Source organism: Dendrobates tinctorius, unplaced genomic scaffold (assembly GCF_039654945.1).
Source record: "Dendrobates tinctorius isolate UK_male_01 unplaced genomic scaffold, ASM3965494v1 ptg000224l, whole genome shotgun sequence".
NCBI lineage: Eukaryota > Metazoa > Chordata > Amphibia > Anura > Dendrobatidae > Dendrobates > Dendrobates tinctorius.
The window spans coordinates 3,892,529-3,912,696 of NW_027361891.1; the positions used below are offsets into that span (position 1 = coordinate 3,892,529).

A 20,168-nucleotide genomic window follows, 5' to 3' on the forward strand; every position below is an offset into this window, starting at 1 on the left:
ATCACACACTAATCTGATTACAAAAATATTTAAAACACAGGTTGTAATGTAACAAAATAGGTAAAAAGCCAAGGGGGTGAATACTTTTTAAAGCCACTGTACAGTCATGGCCAAAAGTTTTGAGAATGACACAAATATTAATTTTTACAAAGTCTACTGCTTCATTTTTTCTAATGGCAATTTGCATATACTCCAGAATGTTATAAAGAGTGATCAGCTTAACAGCAATTACTTGCAAAGTCAATATTTGCCTAGAAAATGAACTTTATCCCCCAAAACACATTTCAACATCATTGCAGCCCTGCCTTAAAAGGACCAGCTAACATCGTTTCAGTGATTGCTCCATTAACACAGGTGTGGGTGTTGATGAGGACAGGGCTGGAGATCAATCTGTCATGATTAAGTAAGAATGATACCACAGGACACTTTAAAAGGAGGCTGGTGCTTGGCATCATTGTTTCTCTTCTGTTAACCATGGTTATCTCTAAAGAAACCCGTGCAGTCATCATTGCACTGCACAAAAATGGCCTAACAGGGAAGAGTATCGCAGCTAGAAAGATTGCACCTCAGTCAACAATCTATCGCATCATCAAGAACTTCAAGGAGAGAGGTTCCCTTGTTGCCAAAAAGGCTCCAGGGCGCCCAAGAAAGACCAGCAAGCACCAGGACCGTCTCTTAAAAGTGTTTCAGCTGCGGGATCGGGCTACCAGCAGTGCAGAGCTTGCTCAGGAATGGCAGCAGGCAGGTGTGAGTGCATCTGCACGCACTGTGAGGCGGAGACTCTTGGAGCAAGGTCTGGTCTCAAGGAGGGCAGCAAAGAAGCCACTTCTCTCCAGGAAAAACATAATGGACAGACTGATATTCTGCAAGAGGTACAGGGAGTGGACTGCTGAGGACTGGGGGTAAAGTCATTTTCACTGATGAATCCCCTTTTCGATTGTTTGGGACATCTGGAAAATGGCTTATTCGGAGAAGACCAGGTGAGCGCTACCACCAGTCTTGTCTCATGCCAACTGTCAAGCATCCTGAAACCATTCATGTGTGGGGTTGCTTCTCAGCCAAGGGAATGGGCTCTCTCTCAGTCTTGCCTAAAAACACAGCCATGAATAAAGAATGGTACCAGAATGTCCTCCAAAAGCAACTTCTCCCAACCGTCCAAGAGCAGTTTGGCGATCAACAATGCCTTTTTCAACATGGAGCACCTTGCCATAAAGCAAAGGTGATAACTAAATGGCTCAGGGAACAAAACAAAGATTTTGGGACCATGGCCTGGAAATGCCCCAGATCTTAATCCCATTGAGAACTTGTGGTCAATCATCAAGAGACGGGTGGACAAACAAAAACCTTCAAATTCAGACAAAATAAAAGCATTGATTTTGCAAGAATGGACTGCTATCAGTCAGGATTTGATCCAGAAGTTGATTGAGAGCATGCCAGGGAGAATTGCTGAGGTCCTGAAGAAGAAGGGTCAACACTGCAAATATTGACTTGCTGCATTAACTCATTCTGTCAATATAACCTTTTGTTACTCATAATATGATTGCAATTATATTTCTGTATGTGATAAAAACATCTGACAAACACACATGAAAACCAGAGGCCAGCAGATCATGTGAAAATATAATATTTGTGTCATTCTCAAAACTTTTGGCCATGACTGTATGTACCATATGTAGCAGAGCTGTACGTATATGTGCATAAATAGTAGACATGTGTATGTATATGTGCATATGTAGCAAAGTTGGCGCAGAACCCTGGCAGTCACAGAAACCCATCAGCGTCACTCAGTTGCATCACTAGATCACAGATGGTCGGTTGCCCCTCTGCTGGCGCACTGTAAATGCTGCCGTCACAGATTGACAATGGCATTTAACAGGTTAACAGCCACAGGCGGAGCTTGGATCCACGAGCGACTGTTAAAGACCTATGATGGCTGATTGACTCCAGCCATTATCTGCCACAAGAGAGCTTCTGAGCCCACATATGACGTACTAGTAAGTTATATGTCAGTAAGGGGTTAAGGTGCAGTTTTACATTTTGTTCTGAAGACCAAAAGGAGAGAGAAAAAAATCCAAATTTTACTTTTCTGTCTCACACAAATAATTTGCATTTACTCACCATGACATCTCCAGTTTCGTGTTCTCTTAGGACAAAACTTAGGGTTTCCAGATTGGGTCCAGCTACCAGTCGAAGATAGAGTGGGTGCTCTCTGTCAGACAACCGGCACATGTAGACTGGAAAGGAGAGACATGCAATTCATTAGGCCTTTATTTTAGTGATATTGGGACAAGGGTGAGGAATTCAGGATGTAGAGACAAGATGTAAGAAGCTGCCTTTTCCTTCAGCACCACATTATCCAAGAGGCTTTTGTGCAAGGGAGAGCAAGTTTGTGTATACACTACAAGTGGCAATAAAACAAACACTAAAGGGAACCTGTCATGTCCTTTGTAGCATGGAAACTGTCCCCAGTGCATTGGTAGACGTGCAATATGTATCACTTAGGCTACTTTCAGACTTGCGTTATGAGGCGCAGTGCAGGGCGGCTGCCAAGCTCCGCCCCCGGCCGCGCCTCCTCCAGTCAGCTCCTCATATGGGCGCATGATGCTGCATGCGACCGGCGTACCCTATATTTAGCGTTGGGTACGCTGGCCGTGCGCTGGTCTGCTTTTGCCGGCACATGCGTCCTTTTGGCACTGCGCCGAGCACACAAAAATGCACCGTGTTGCATTTTTGTGCGCTCGGAGCAGCACCAGAAGGGCGCATGTGCCGGCAAAAGCAGACCAGCGCACGGCCAGCGTACCCAACGCTAAATATAGGGTACGCCGGTCGCATGCAGCATCATGCGCCCCATATGAGGAGCTGACTGGAGGAGGCGCGGCCGGGGGTGGAGCTTAGCGGCGGCCTTGCGCCTCATAACACAAGTCTGAAAGTAGCCTAACACATTTTTTTCATTAAAAACGGTGGTCTAATCGTGTGGAAAAAGCACTTTACAGTTATATCATACCTGCACAATTATTCATAGGGGTGCGCTTCATTTTATTCAGTCAAGGTTGTTGCCGCTCACACAATTTGACTGATGATTCCAGGGTTTGCGCCGACGTCACTCAAACCTGAATTGAGAATCCAATACTTGCAGTGTATCATGGAGCCGCGCTCGTCACGGCGCAAGCACAGGGAGCTGCTCATCATGACGCGTGTGCGGCTCCCCGATCAGCACTGCGCAAACGCGGGGTTTTTAAATCGGATTTCAGTGACGTCGGTGCAAACCTTGGGATCATCATTCAAATTGAGTGGGTGACGCCAACTGTGACAGAACAAAATTATGCACACCCCTTGATTAATTCAGCAGGTACAATATAACTATATAAAGTGCTCTTTCCGTGCGATTAGACCACCGTTTTTAATTAAAAAAAAAGCCTGTTAGTGATACACATTGCATCACTAACAATGCACTGGGGACAGTTTACATGCTACAAAGGACATGACAGGTTCCCTTTAAAGGGAATCTGTCACCAGGTTTTTGCCACCTGAAAGCAGCAAGATGAAGAGACAGAGACCTTGATTCCAGAGATACATCACTTACTGGGCTGATAGCTGTAGTATTGATAAAGTCACTGGTTTATCAGCAGACAATTATCAAAAGAGGACTACTAAACCTGCAACCATGTAGTCCTCCATATTCATGAGCTCTGCATAACCCCGCTCCTCCCCGATTGGCAGCTTTCTTTGTACACTGTGCACTGGCACTGCCAATCATTGGTGTGGGCGGGGTTACACAGAGCTCAGCATTCAGAGACCTGCTAGGGCTTCAGCAGAGGGACATCATTAAAACTGAAACACACAGCCCAGTATGCAGTTTAGTAAGTGATACATTGCTGAATCAAGGTCTCTGCCCCAATATTATGCTGCTGTTTAAGGAGAGGAAAAACCTGGGGAAAGATTCTCTTTAAGTGAATAAATAAGTGTATAGCCGTACTCTGGCACATCTGCACGATACAGGATAATTACATCCAGCAATTCACCTAGTTTTCTTATTACAACTTTTGTGATATAGTATGACAACATACGTAGACTTCAGGACTCCCTTTGTTTTACTGATTCTTGGGGCTACAGGCTCCCTACAGAGTGGCAGTAGACATGATCCATGGCCATGGTTTTCTGTTTTCACAATATTCCCTCTTGAGCATGGAGCAATTTTATTCAGAGGCAAAATCTGTTCTCTCTCAATCTACCTCAATCCAATAAAATGTGTGATAAGAAAAAGACAGTTCCAAAAAGGTAGGAGTACTTTACATGGGATTTGGTGAAATGTGAGATAGGAATGTGAATCCTGCATTCTAGACTACACAGGGTGCTCCCATCTCAGTGAATGATGCATATCAGTAGGATAGGCTATCGCTTAATAGGGGGGTGGCTGACCTCTGGATCCCACTAATCCTAAAAATTATATGTCCACAGCTTTGGCACAGGATCCCTTTCACAGTTGTTCTAAGTGACAGTGGCTGCAGGACTACTCCATTCAAATGAATGAGGATGGCTGAAGTACCTTGCACTGTACAGATGAAAACTTATGATGATACGGCACTGCAGCACTTTCAAGATCTATGAGGGTCACAGAGTTTGGACCCTCAATGATCAATAAGTGATTACATAATCCAGTAATATGCCATCAATTACCAAGATGTCAATACCCCTTAAGGTGGCCATACACCTTAAATGGAACCGGTCAGCAGTTTTGGCCGCTATAAGATGCGGCCACCGCCTTTCAGAGCTGATATACAGCATTCTATAATGTTGTATATAAGCCCCTGATCCGACCTGCAAGATAAGAAAAATAACTTTTATTATACTCACCCATTTTCTTGTGACGCCGCCCTCCTGCTTGCTTGATCGCTCCCCGGCATCGCCCTCCTGCGCAGGCATATTGATTTGCCCTGTTGAGGGCAGAGTAAAGTACTGCAGTGCGCAGGCACCGGACCTCTCTGACCTTCCCGGCTCATGCGCACTGCAGTACTTTGCTCTACCCTCAACAGGGCAGATAAGTACGCCTGGGCAGGAGCGCGATGCTGGGGAGCCATGAACTAGGCTTGAGGGCAGCATCGCAAGAAGATGGGAGGCGCTGGACCCAGACCTGCAACACCCATTTGACCGAAACGCACCGGACCGCCCCCCCCAGTGAGTATAATTAAAGTTATTTTTCTTATCTTGCAGGTCGGATCGGGGACTTATGAACAGCATTATAGACTGCTGTAGATAAGCCCTGAAAGGCGGTGGCTGCATCTTATAGCGGCCAAAACAGGTGATAGGTGACAGGTTCCCTTTAAGAGAACTGTTGGCTGAATATAAACAGCTATTAATCCTCACCCCTTCATACACATTTGGTAATTTTTTTTATAGACATCAAGTTGTAGGTGTTAAGCCTAATATCTTACCTTGATCTTCCTTCTGACAGCGCTTGTAAAGTGCAAACTTGGCAGGATTGTCCGCAACTAAGAACTTTTTCAACAAGGCCTCAATGACTTCTCGAACAGTGTTGGTGCTGCTAATGTGTAAAATATTTATGCTGCCCTTGGGCAAGTAGAAGGCAGTATCATTCCCATTGCCGTTGGCATGTGTTTGTGCATTGGATTGTGTCCGTACAGTGATCGGTCTTCGGAGTTCCATCTGTACTTTGATGAAGCCTGTATATATCCCACTGGAGGAGTTCTGTTAAAAACGAAAAATCTATATATAAATTCATGCTAATTAGATTTGTATTCATGTTATGCTTAGTGCAGTGTTAGAATCCGAATAAAAGCATCTCATGTTTTGTCTATCTAAAACAGCGGTGCCTGACGTTTCTTCACTTGTGAGCCACAATCAGTTTTGAAAGAGGGTCATGAACCATATCCAGGACCACCACCTTCCCGAGTAGTGAGACCTAGCTCCCACCTCCCCCACTCTAGCGACACCCAGAGCCCCCCCATTATCAGTATGACAGCCAAAGCTTCCTTACAGAAATCACCCACACTGAGACCGTATACTTTCATCCAGGGATTCTCACCACACCAGCATTTGGTATTCTGGCATCAGGCGCTCGTACCACATACATATGACATACAGCTTCAAGCACCCCCTCTATGCGCCAACATCATCCAACACTTAGAGGGAATCTATCACCAGCTTTTTGTACCTCATCTGAGAACAGCATGATTTAGAGGTAAAGACCCCAATTCCAGAGGTTGGGCTGCTTGCTGTCATTTTGATAAAATCATTGTTTTATCTGGCTTTGATCCAATAGTTCTCTGAATGATGAACTCTGTATAAACCTTCCCTACATCTCTACATTATGCTGTTCTCAGATTAGGTGACAAAAACCTGGTGACGGATTCCCTCTCTCTCTCCAACTGCAATGTTAGTTAGGGTGAGTGCACACAGTGCTGAATCATCTGCGGATTTTTCCGCGCGGATTTGCAGGTAAAACCGCAGGTAAAGTGACCTGCGGATTTGCCTACAGTTTTCCCCTGCGGTTTGACACCTGGACAATGGAACAGGTGTCAAACCACTGCGGAATCCGCAGAAAGAATTGACATGCTGCGGGATTTAAAACCGCAGCAAATCCGCGTTGAAAAATCTGCAGCATATGCACTGCGGTTTTAAATCCCATTGATTTGCATTGTACTGTACAATGCCTGCGGATCTGCAGCGGATCCGAAGAGCCAAGTCCGCTACGTATCCGCAGGGCCAAATCCGCTACATATCCGCAGCATGTGCACATACCCTTAATGTTGCCCCGAAAATGAGACTGGGTCTTGTATTATTTTTTTGCTCTGAAAGATGGGCTAGGCCTTATTTTCAGCAGACATCTTTTTTTTTTTCCCCCAAAACCAACAATCCACATTTATTCTTGAACAAAAAAATATTAATGTATTTAGTTACACACACCGCAACCTATTTCCTCCAGACTTCTACAGTAAGGCTGGGTTCACACGTAGCGGAACTCTCGCGGAAATTACCGCGAGAATTCCGGAATTCCATTCCGCGGGAAAATCGCATTTTAAATTCCCGCGGGAAAAACTAGCATTTTGCAAGCGCAATTAGCTTGCAGAATCGCTAGCGTTTTCGAAGCGATCTGGAGCATCGCTTGGAGAACTGATTGACAGGTGGGTCACACTTGTCAAACAGTGTTTGACGAGTGTGACCAACTTTTTACTATTGAGGCTGCCTATGCGGCATCAATAGTAAAAGATAGAATGTAAAAAATTTAAAAAAAAAAAAACAAAAAAACATTGCTATTCTTACCTTCCGACGTCCCGCGCAGCCTTCCCGCCTCTCTCCACGTTCCCGGTCCCAGTAATCCTTTGCGACAATTACCGCGATGACATCTGTTCTCGCGGCCATTCCCGATGACATTGCGCGAATGATCGCGAGACTTCGCGATCCCGCGAGAACGGACGTCATCGCTCGCAAAGGCTTACTGGGACTGGGAGCGTGGAGAGAGGCGGGAAGGCTGCGCGGGACGCCAGAAGGTAAGAATAACAATATTTTTTATTTTAAATTCTATTTTTTACAGGGATATGGTACCCAAAAACCAGAGGAAAGTCTCCTCTCCTCCGGACCGTGGGTACCATCCGCAAATGTTCTGCTTACTTTTCGCATGGTGTGCACAGCCACATGCGGAAAGTAAGCAGAACAATGCATTCCTATGGGTGTGGGATCGCCGCGATTCCGCAAAATTAATGAGCATGCTGCGTTTTTTACCGCGAAGTGATTCCGCTGCGGTACAAACCGCAGCATTAGCACAGCATTGCGGAATCCCATAGGAATGCATGATGGGATGCTTATTTTTCGAGGCAAAAATTGCGCAGTTAAAACCGGCGCGGAAACGCAAAAAAAACGCCACGTGTGAACTCAGCCTTAAGGCCCAGTCACACTAAGCGACTCACCAGCGATCCCGACACCGATATGAAGGTGTCAGGATCGCTGGTAAGTCGCTATGTGATCGCTGGTGAGCTGTCACACAGACAGCTTCACTAGCGATCAGCACAGCGATGCCGAGCGCCCGGCATCGCTGGCTATCGCTGTAGAAAATAGTATCAAAATAAAAAATATAGTTATTCTCACCTTCCGACGTCCCATTCAGCCTTCCCGCCTCTCTCCACGCTCCGGTCCCAGTGATCCTTTGCACGAACGACCGCGAGATGTCACGGTCTCGAGGGATAACAAAGTCTCGCGGTCATTCATGCAAAGGATCACTGGGACCGGAGCGTGGAGAGAGGCAGGATGGCTGAACGGGACATCGGAAGGTGAGAATAACTATATTTTTTATTTTTTTTTATTATTTATTTTACAGCTGATCGCTGGTCTCCTGCCTGTCACACACAGCGATGCGTGCTGGCCAGCGGGAGACCAGCGACCAAAGAAATGTCCAGAGGTTTCTTGCAGCGATCAGCGATACCGGCAGGGGGGCCGCTTGCTGATCGCTGTCACACACAGCGATCTCGCTGGTGAGATCGCTGTTACGTCACAAAAGTTGTGACTCAGCAGCGATCTCGCTACCGAGATTGCTTAGTGAGACGGGGCCTTTAGGGTATGTGCACACAATCAGGAATGGCTCAGTATTTGCTCAGGATTTTACGCAGGAGAAATCTGCACCAAATCTGCATCTGAGGTCACAGACAGGTCACTTGCGGTTTTGGTGCGCTTTTGATGCTTTTTTCATTACACTTTTTTTTGTCACTTCTGGAAAGGAAAAAAAAAAAAAAAAAAAAAAGTGATTTCCTGTTTGCAGATATATTGGGGTGTGTTCCCACGGTCAGTAAACGCTGTGAGTTAGACGCTGTGTACATCTGCGGATTCCAACCTGCAGTGTCCAGCTGTTACAGCTTAGTGGATGGGATTTCAATAAATCCCATGCCCACTATGTGTGCATCGATGCCCGCGGCTCATCCACAGAGACGGACATGTGGCGCGCCTTTCCAGACCACAGCATGTCAATTTATGTAGGGGAGACGTTCAGTCTCCGCTGTGTAAATTACTCAGACTGTCATTAGATGCGGTAAAACCACATTATCTTCCTAGTCACATGCGTATTAAGAGCAGGAACGCATGTGTACTAATTTATATAACGGTAAATTTTGTGACACAGCCGGAGTACATGACACAGGAAGTGGAGGAAAGCAGAGACAGGTCCCCTCCTTTTTTAATAAATAAATAATTTAAAAAAAAAAAAAAAAAAAAAAAAATAAAAAATAAAAAATAGCGTCAGGTCCCCCTATACTTGTTAACTAGCTGGAGTAAAGCAGACTACTGGGACTGGTATTTCAGGCTGGTAAGGATCCAATATCCATGAACCTTACCCAGCCTGATAAGCAGACTGCTGTAGCCTGGTATTATCTTGGACGGTTAGCAAAAATAGTGGGATCATCCAAAAAAAAAAAATAAATAAATAAAAAAAATAGCATGGGGTCCCCCTATATTTGTTGTTAACCAGTCAAGGAAAATGCAGACGGCTGCGGCCTGGTATCCTCAGGCTCGCGAGGCCCATGGATTTTGTCCCTCATCAGCCTAAAAATAGCAGCACGCAGCCACCCCATAATTGGCATAATTGTGACACTTGACCAGGCTCTTCCAACTTGCCCTGTAGCGGTGGAAAGTGGGGTTCATATTTGTGTGGTTGATGTCACCTTTTTATTGTCAGGTGACATCGAGCCCATGGCTTAGTAATGGAGAGGCGTCTAAAAGACACCTATCCATTACTAATCCTATAGTTACATGGTAAATAAAGACACAGCCAGAATAAAGTCTGTTAATTGAAATAATGACTCAGACTCCCTTAATAGATCTTAATTAAACCATACTTACTGCATCGCCTATTCCACCGACGCCCTAGTCTCCTGGAAGAGAATTAAAATAAAAAAGCAACAATATCCTTACCTGTCCGCAGAGAAGATATGAATACTGTCCCACAACAAGTCCAGCTCTGCTACATCTGGATTCCTTTTGCTGAATGGTGGCATTATGCTACCATTCAGCCTGACATCCAGAACACAGCGGAGCTTGAAGAGGATACTAGAGATAACGCGGTCCCCGGCAGACATGTGCACTGCAGTTCTCGTGATCAGCTGACCGTGAGAACTTGGCTAGTGACCGGAGACAACCCCATCCCCGGCGGTCACGTGTATTGCAGTTCTCGCTGTCAGCTGATCGATCGTGAAACTACAGTGTAGGTGAACTTTCGGCTGAAACAAGGTACGCCATTATTTAAATTAGTACACATGCATCGTAAGCTGCGCTCCCACACTTAATACGCATGTGACTAAGAAGATAATGCGGTTTTACTGCATCAAATGAAAGTGTATGGGTAATTTACACAGCGGAGACTGAGTGTCTCCACTACATAAATTAACATGCAGCGGTCTGGAAAGAAGCACCACATGTGCGTCTCCGCAGGCAAGCTGAAGACGTCCATGCACGCATAATGGGCATTGGATTTCTTGAAATCCCATCCACTATGCTTTAACATCTGGCTGCTGTGGATTGGACGCTGCAGATGTATGCAACGTCCAACCCCCAGCTTTTACTGACCGTGGGAACATACCCTCAAAGAACCTTTGGTGATGACCTCTGAATATCCCATAGGTCCCCTTGACACAGGCCCTGACGGTAACTAGGCCTTATACTTCAAGAAAACTTAGTTCCACTTCAAGCGAACTTAGTTCCGCTCAGAACACCTGGTCTTCATAGCTGTATGCTAATGCTCCAAACTGGAAGTCAACCACAAGCCAAACATCACGGTCACGCGAGCCACAGGTTGGGGATCCCTGGTTTAAAACAAGCAGTGTGTTTGGCTATAGTTTTCTGAAATCTTAAAACTGCTATAGTGCTGCTATGACTTTGGAAAATTGTATGTAAACCACTCAGATGCAATATCTGGGCACAGCCTGTGTAGCCCCGTGCAAGCCATATTATTCTACCACTATAAAATTGCTACAGACATGGCTAATGTCATGTATTAGGAGAGCATTCTAGACAGCTTCACCCAACCATGTTGCATTTGACCAAATGGTAGATAGAGCTATACTGCACCAACAGAAAAATAAATCCTAAGCTATTGTGTGTGTCACATTGAGATCTACTTTTACAATTCTAAAGGCCGCGATAGGACGTACAATCCAAACTGATGCTTAAAACCTTAATACATTTCCACAAGATTATTAACCTGGCATTAAAGGGCAATTAATGGATCATACATTATTAAGCCAATTAGTATAACGTACCACAATGACATGTAAAGGAATAAAAGCATATAATGAGTTTATGCTGAAAGGAAAACAGATTATTTCCATGCATCAGGTTGGTACACAGACACCATTCCACTCACCAGGGTCATTTTTAATTTGTCGGTGACTGCTGCATTATAAAGCTGGATCTTCTCTTTGGTTTCTTCTTTACTGAGGTACGACAAAGGATCTCTTTCCTTCTCAACATCCTAACCAAAAGAATTAAAGAAAAAACATTTAAGCAAAAAAGGAAAATCAAGAGCGAAAGTCCATTAATAATCCAGACATATACTTATACTAGATGGAGGCCCGATGCGAGGGCGGTAATGTCACGATGGGGGCAGGTTTTGCAGCGATGCGAATCCCCCCCCCCCCCCATGTGCTGACTTCTCCCGTCTGTGCTCTCTTCTTTGACCTGTCTACCCCATGTTGGCGTACATATTTTCTTTTTAAAGGGGTTTTCCCACGAACGAAAGTTCATTTTAAAAATGGTCACTGTCTGACCGTGTACAGAACATACCACACCTCCTGGGCAGGGGAGGAAGCAAAAGACAATACAGACATTACAGCAGGAGATCGCAGAGGATACATTTTGTGAGGTAAAATATAGTTTAAAAACAGTCAGTGATCCCCTGCTGTAATGTCAGTATTGTTTTTTGCTTCCTCCCTTACCCAGGAGGTGTGGTATGCTCCGTACACAGTCAGACAGACAATTTTTAAAATGAACTTTCGTTCGTGGGAAAACCCCTTTAATGTGACCGGCTTCCTCTGCCTGTAGACACGTCGCGCATCTGCCACCGGGAACAGCCAATACATTCACTGCGTCAGCGCGGAATTCGCGCAGGTGCAGTGAATTAGACCGCCGCCATCTTTGTGCAGACAGATAGCAGTGGTCACATTAAAACTGAGCATGCGCTCCTCCTTTACAAAGATGGCGGTTGTCATTGAATCATTTGGCTGATCCCGGCGCCGTGTTCGCGACGGTGTTCCGCTGGTGTTACCGCGCAAGAGGCTGCGTACGGCGTATACAGTGTGTGTATGTGGTGCGACAGTCTTTTGCTGGTGGTACCTCGCAAGAGGCTGGTGCCACCAGCAGTTTCCATATTGAGACACCAATCACTTGGGTGTGCCAATATGGCGGTCGGTGAACTTCCGCCGCTTGGAATTCTGGGATCCGGACACATCTGGACGGAACAGGATGTGAAGACATTACAAGGTAAGTATATATTAGATAGCATAATTGATTCCTCTGCATTTTACAGATATTGTCATTGTTGTCCCCTTTGATTGGATCAGTCAGGTTTGTTTTATGGGCATCTTTAGATATTTTTCTATTGGTTATGATGCTCTTTTGGGTGACACCCACACTTTACAGATGATACTTGCTTGACAATATTGTGGGACACTACTTCCTCCAAATGGGTCCCTTGTGTTAACAGCAGCAGATGAACGGCCGTTCTAACTGCATCAGACCAACTGCGCAAGTGCAATTTTTGAGTCCTCTCTCTCCCCCTTACGATATGCACCAACCAGTAATAAGTAAGTGCAGTGCGCAATTAACCATGCTTGCTGTGCGCACGATAGTAACTGCACAAGCGCAACCCGATGCTTTTCTTCTTTACCATATGCACTCATGGGCCATCAAGCAACACAGCGTATATTTAATATAATGTGTTTTGCGCATGCGCCAGTTTCCTTTGTTGCCAAGCCACATAATGGCGAGACGTCACTTCAGAGAGTGCGATCAGGACTTCCTGTGCGCCCGTGACTCAGAGTAAGTCGATCAGCTGTTTTAACTACTTTTGGATTATTTAGTGTATTTTTACTGGTCCAACAGAACTCTACCTCAAGCCTCTAAGGAAGCGAGTCTCTGGCAACACGCGACGGGGGCAAGTGCCATCTTGCCTCCTCCCTCCTTTCCATATCTTCTGCTTACGGGACATCTCCAGCCCACAGGGCAAACTTTATCAAACTTCATGGCGCTGTACTATTAAGGTAGTACCATAATCCTTGGCTTCTTATTTTGGCCCACTTAGGGACAGACATTACTCCACTCCTAGTTAAGTGGGTGTCTATATACTAACCAGCCCAGGTTTAATATACTTTCCATATAGGTTTATTGGCGATTTCTCTTTTTGGGTGGGCTGGATTTTATCAGCACATGCAACTTCTAGGTGGATCTAGATCCACCATCATTCTTGGTGTGAAGTATGGTGTAAGGCATATATGTAAAATTATTAGGGCACATATTTTGGATATATCGGGAGAGGCAAGACATAGCCTTATTATGGGCATATTGTGTGGTTTTAAATGCTATTAATGTTTGAATTTCTTAGTTTACCAATAAAATATTGTGATTTGCTTATTTGTGACCCCTGTACTTTCACAGGTCTCTCTTCTTAGTTGTTAATTTAGCACTCTTTAGAAATGTTACAGGTGAAATGGATGGTGTCCTCGATTTTTGCCTGTTAAATGTTGTCCCCATTGGGGCTGGTGTCCGCGATTTTTGTCTGTTAAATGCTGTCCCCATTGGGGCTCACAATCTACATTCCCTATCTGTAGGACTTTGAAGTGCGGTGGAAACTTCAATTTACAGACACATATGAAGCTGAATGTTCAAGCTGGGAGATCCACTCCCAGAATGGTCATTACGTTTAGTTTACAGACCATAAAATACACTTGTGTGAACCTGACCTTACTGGAATTGAAAAAGAGTTAAACTGGAAAAGTACTTGACTTCTACGAATAAAGTTGGTCATGCAGCTTAGATATGGACTGACAACTAGCCCTGTAGTGCCTCACAACCCTGCAAACTGACATGCTGGGCTTGACCGGATTTTATAATGGGTACAGAGGAAAAGGCCACAACCAGCCACCTATTTTCTGGTCATCTGCCATCGCTGAAGGGTAAAGACACCTGTATACACAATAAGAGGGCCAATCTGGTCGAAATTATTAACTCCAACTGACGTTCATCTAATATGCGTAAATTCATAAATCAGAGGTGCACTTTACTCATGCTATATGATTATGTGTCAATGCAGAATATAAAGCAATTTCCATGGAACATCACAAACTGTCTCAACCCCACCTGGATCCACTAGACGTACTATCAGGAATGGGTATATACCCATTAACCTACCGTAATCGTGTTCTATAGAACTAGAGATTCATGTAATGATGCTCACTGGAAAGAGCCGAGGGGCTTATCAGCAGAACATACAGTAGGTGGCATGTATGGAAGCTGCTTTATCTCACCATAGTGAGCAGTAATCGCAATTCTTACGGCACCTTGGGTGATGATCTATGTCAGCATATATACCCCACTGCTAATGGTCAGGAACACAGCTGGCATACAGAGCCCCATATCTGATGTGCACACTTTTTTTTTTTCTGTGAGTCGCTGTTAAATGTTATGCCTAATAGGATGGAACTGTAACAATCTGCCTTCAAGGCTGGACAGCTTCCAAAACAACATTTGTCCTGACTGTGCAGCTCCTCGAGCAGCCTAGCGATATAAATAAAACGCAGGCACTTAAGGCCCATATATAGTCCGAGGCTGTGATCTTCCCCATAGCCACCTTAATTTCAGACAGCACCGTGCCCCAAGAGCTGAGCAACTCTAACCAGAGCAGCATTTGTACACGTACCAGCTCACGAACATATCACGACAGAGTCAAGAATGTGTTTCCATATAACCCCATCTTGCTCTACAAGATCACGGGATTCCCTAGCTGAAGGTCCAGCATACACAGCCACAACAAACCAGATGGAAATAAACCTTTTGTGCATACTTGTAATATAAACTACATTGGAACTGCAAATGTTTAAGAATAAAAAAAAAATACAAGGGATATGCCCCAAATTTTGTTTAGGATTTCTTTACAGTTTTGAGATTACCCAAAATGAAGCGTACCTGTCATTTCAGATAACTGCTCAGAATAAGCTGAAGTGCGAGTACATGATGCATAACACGGTTTCTGCCCACTATATGACTGCTATTATGTAATTTTCACCAGATTTCACTGTGTAGACTCTAAATTGCAGCTAACGGGTGGAGGCAAGCTGCTATGAGGTCTTCCATATACAGAGAACAGGAGAGCTTAAGCTAATGTATCCATGTTCTATTTAGACGAAATTCAGAAGGTGTATTCAAACAGAATTACTACTGAGCAATGTAGCTGTGAATCCAGCAATGGTGTGAAACACTTTAAAAAAAACAGCTGCACTGCTCATGTTTCTTCCTCCATAAAGACTGGATTAGGCAGCTGTAATACAATGCAAAGAAGAAAAGATATTCAGCTCACCTCTCGTAGTTCATCCTGAACTTCAATACATCTGAGCACGGACATGTCTCTGCCAGAAACATCTTTGAATACTTCAAGTGAAAAAAGGTCAAGCTCCAGTAATAAAATTCAATGCTTTTATTAATAAACTTTAAAAAAAAAAAAAAAATATATATATACATGGCTGCTGTGATTATAATCGGTATATCCCTTAGTCGGGATTACCTCATGGGGATAATTCGGAGGAGCTCTGTACGCGTTTCGAGCATGAACTGCTCTTAGACTCAGAGAAAAAGTTTATTAATAAAAGCATTGAATTTTATTCCTGGAGCTGGACCTTTTTTCACTTGAAGCTGTAATACAATCCCTTACTGTGCTGGAAGTCTGTCTTGCTTTGGCCAAGACAAATTTTTAGCAGTTTTTAAAAAATGAATGAGGAGTTAAGGAGGTAGGGTAAGTAGTAAAAAACCTTATTGCTCTGATCAGATGTATTACATAGTTTCCTATATACATTTTACTATTGATTATGCAAAAGTGTGTTGAAACAACGTCACTGGCCGAAACTGATGGTTTTCACTTACAGGATAATGTCTACAGGGGAATCTCCAGTACCCCAGTTATAGATAGATATTATATAGAATCTATCATAAAATAAATATATTTTTTTTTTGTTTTTTTTTAACAAAAAAAAAACAAAAAAACTTTTCTACTTACCTTATTGAGGCAGATATGTTTGTCAGATCAAAGAATTTAAGATTTGATATAAAAAAATACCAGCTCTAATGCATGTAGGCCGGTTTCATACATTCATGAAACACATACAGTTGCGGCCAAAAGTATTGACACCCCTGTAATTCTGTCAGATAATACTCAGTTTCTTGCTGAAAATAATTGTAAACACAAGTTCTTTGGTATTATCTTCATTTAATTTGTCTTAAATGAAAAAACACAAAATAGAATGAAGCAAAAAGTAAAACATTGATCATTTCACACAAAACTACTAAAATGGGCCAGACAAAAGTATTGGCACCCTCAGCCTAATACTTGGTTGCACAACCTTTAGCCAAAATAATTGCGACCAACCGCTTCCGGTAGCCATCAATGAGTTTCTTACAATGCGCTGCTGGAATTTTAGACCATTCTTCTTTGGCAAACTGCTCCAGGTCCCTGATATTTGAAGGGTGCCTTCTCCAAACTGCCATTTTTAGATCTCTCCACAGGTGTTCTATGGCAGTGGTCCCCAACCTTTTTTGCACCAGGGACCGGTTTCAAGCAAGACCATTCTTCCATGGCCCGGCAGGGCGGGGATGGAGGTGTGGCAGGGGCGGGGCTTTGGTCATAAGGGGGTGGGGCTATGGACGCGGTTGTAGTGTAGCAGTGCATACTTATAATTAAATAACATTTACAGTATAATGTGACTCAACTCACCATAGGTTTTTAATAAGTGCTCCATCACTCCCTTCTCCCCATCATTGCCTTCACCCCATCACTGCCATCTCTTCATCATTGCCTTCACCCCATCACTCCCCTCTCCCCATCATTGCCTTCATCCCATCACTCCCTTCTCCCCATCATTGCCTTCACCCCATCACTCCCCTCTCCCCATCATTGCCTTCACCCCATCACTGCTGTCTCTCCATCATTGCCTTCACCCCATCACTCCCCTCTCCCCATCATTGCCTTCACCCCATCAATGCCATCTCTCAATCATTGCCTTCACCCCATCACTGCTGTCTCTCCATCATTGCCTTCACCCCATCACTCCCCTCTCCCCATCATTGCCTTCACCCCATCAATGCCATCTCTCCATCATTGCCTTCACCCCATCACTGCTGTCTCCCCATCACTCCCCTCTCCCCATCATTGCCTTCACCCCATCACTCCCTTCTCCCCATCATTGCCTTCACCCCATCACTCCCCTCTCCCCATCATTGCCTTCACCCCATCACTGCAGTCTCTCCATCACTCCCCTCATGGCCTTCTCCTCATGTCCCCATCTCCTCCAGGGCCAGGCTACACACACACAGACCAACACACACACACACACACACACACACAGACATACAGACACACACACATTATACATACATACACACACCACCTCTCACCTGTCGCAGCATCGCCCACGCTTCCTCGCTCTGACACAGCAGCGGCCGCGCTCCTCTCTGTGTCAGTCAGAGACAGGAAGCGCGGGCGGCGGGCAGGAAGCTGGACGCAGTGGACGGGTCCTTGCAGCTCCGCTCCTGCTATTCCCTCTTGCAGGCAGCGGAGCTGCTTGATCGCTCCCTGGCCGCCGCTAAGAACTGCTGCGCGCCGCCCCAGCCCCCGCTACGCCACTGACCTCCACTGGCTCCCCTTGTGTCCGCGGACCGGCAAGGGCACTGCAGCGGCCCGGTGCTGGGCCGCGGACCGGCGGTTGGGGACCCCTGTTCTATGGGACTCAGGTCTGGACTCATTGCTGGCCACCTTAGAAGTCTCCAGTGCTTTCTCTCAAACCATTTTCTAGTGCTTTTTGAAGTGTGTTTTGGGTCATTGTCCTGCTGGAAGACCCATGACCTCTGAGGGAGACCCATCTTTCTCACACTGGGTCCTACATTATGCTGCAAAATTTGTTGGTAGTCTTCAGACTTCATAATGCCATGCACACGGTCAAGCAGTCCAGTGCCAGAGGCAGCAAAACAACCACAAAACATCAGGGAACCTCCGCCATGTTTGACTGTGGTACACACAAGGACACAGGACAGAGGTTGAGTCAACTTTAATCCATGTCAACTGGCTGCAAGTGTGATTTAGTTATTGCCAACACCTGTTAGGTGCCACAGGTAAGTTACAGGTGCTGTTAATTACACAAATTAGAGAAGCATCACATGATTTTTCAAACAGTGCTAATACTTTTGTCCACCCTCTTTTTTATGTTTGGTGTGGAATTATATCCAATTTGGCTTTAGGACAATTCTTTTTGTGTTTTTTCATTTAAGACAAATTAAATGAAGATAATACCAAAGAATTTGTGTTTGCAATCATTTTCAGGAAGAAACTGAGTATTATCTGACAGAATTGCAGGGGTGTCAATACTTTTAGCCACAACTGTACTGCTCTCAAATCGGGTGGCCTGACCTAACTGTTTCATATATGTCAATGAAGCCGTAAGCTCAGGTCAGGTCAGGCTGGGTCTTCTGATGCAAGAATGGTAAGTGAAACCAGCTTTAATGTTCGAATCACAGATCAGCAAGTGAAGCAAATAATGCTTACCAGGTATAAGATTAGACTTGGATATACAAGGGCCACAATATGCAAAATAAACAGCTTTCTGTTTTTTTCACAAATTTGTAATGACCTCATCCTCTCAAACATCTCTACCAATCTCGTGTTACCCTACAAGGCTGTGCTGTAAAAGTGAGCGATATGCCAATGCTAAGACAGACTAGCACTTGGATATACATGCCTGAAGCACTGTCTGCTGGTAGGAGAGGAAACCTATTGTTTCTGACACAAGATGCCCTGACCTACATCAAAGATTATGTAGTGCTATGATAAGCCCAATGATCCAGTATTATAGCTAAACGGGTCTCACATAGACATGTTCCTTCACTCCTCCATGTACTGGCCCATCTCGTCACACACTGAGCCACATACAAAGATTATTATTATTTATTTCTATAGCACCATTGGTTCCATGGTGCTGTACATGAGAAGGGGTTACATACAAATTACAGATATCACTTACAGTAAACAAGCTAACAATCACAGACTGATATAGAGGGGAGAGAGGACCCTGCCCTTTCGGGCTTACATGCTACAGGATGGTGGGGAAGGAGACAGTAGGGTGGTGGGTTGCAGCAGCAGTTCCAGTGATTATGAGGCAGTAGCTGCAGTAGTGGTGAGGAGGTAGCGGGGTCATTGCAGGCTTCCCTGAAGAGGTGGGTTTTCAGGTTCCGTCTGAAGGATCCGAGTGTGGTTGATAGTCGGACGTGTTGGGGCAGGGAATTCCAGAGGATGGGGGCTATTCGGGAGAAGTCTTGGAGGCGGTTGGGTGAGGAGCGAATAAGTGTGGAGGAGAGAAGGAGGTCTTTGGAGGACCGAAGATTACGTGAGGGAAGGTATCGGGAGATTAGTTCAGAGATGTATGGAGGAGACAAGTTGTAGATGGCCTTGTAGGTCAGTATTAGTAATTTGAATTGGATACGCTGAGGGAATGGGAGCCAGTGAAGAGATTTGCAGAGGGGAGAAGCGGAGGAGTAGCAAGGAGAGAGATGAATTAAGGCGATAGCTGGATGTGGCTGTTGGATCGAGGGTTGGCTTTTTAAGGATAGGCGTGTTTGTGGCATGTTTGAAAGCAGAAGGGAGGGTACCAGAAGTTAGTGATAGGTTGAAGAGGTGGGTTAGGGATGGGATAAGAGTGGTGGTGATGTTGGGGAGAGGAGGTGGGATGGGATCGGGTCAAGTGGTGAGGTGTGATTTGGAGAGAAGATGAGCAAGCTCCCCTTCAAAGATGTACACATACTGCAATGGCATTATGGTGCTTAGGATAATGTCCAAAAATTTTATTTAGAGAGGTCAAGTCAAACAAAGCTTTGTGTTACACCCGGTCCCCGTCCTGGCGCTGCGCCCAGGTCTGCCG

At 44.9% G+C, this 20,168-nt stretch overlaps 1 protein-coding gene across 3 annotated transcripts in view; it reads right to left on the bottom strand.

Annotated features, from left to right (window-relative positions):
• Positions 1–20,168, bottom strand: part of RASSF3 (Ras association domain family member 3) — a 272,610-nt gene that overhangs the window by 6,071 nt on the left and 246,371 nt on the right. For all 3 annotated transcript variants that reach the window (XM_073555455.1, XM_073555456.1, XM_073555457.1), the window contains 3 exons: positions 11,363–11,470; positions 5,433–5,706; positions 2,119–2,234 (listed from right to left, as the gene is read on the bottom strand). In XM_073555455.1, the coding sequence (XP_073411556.1) occupies positions 2,119–2,234; positions 5,433–5,706; positions 11,363–11,470 (498 nt within the window). The remainder of the gene's footprint in view (positions 1–2,118; positions 2,235–5,432; positions 5,707–11,362; positions 11,471–20,168) is intronic.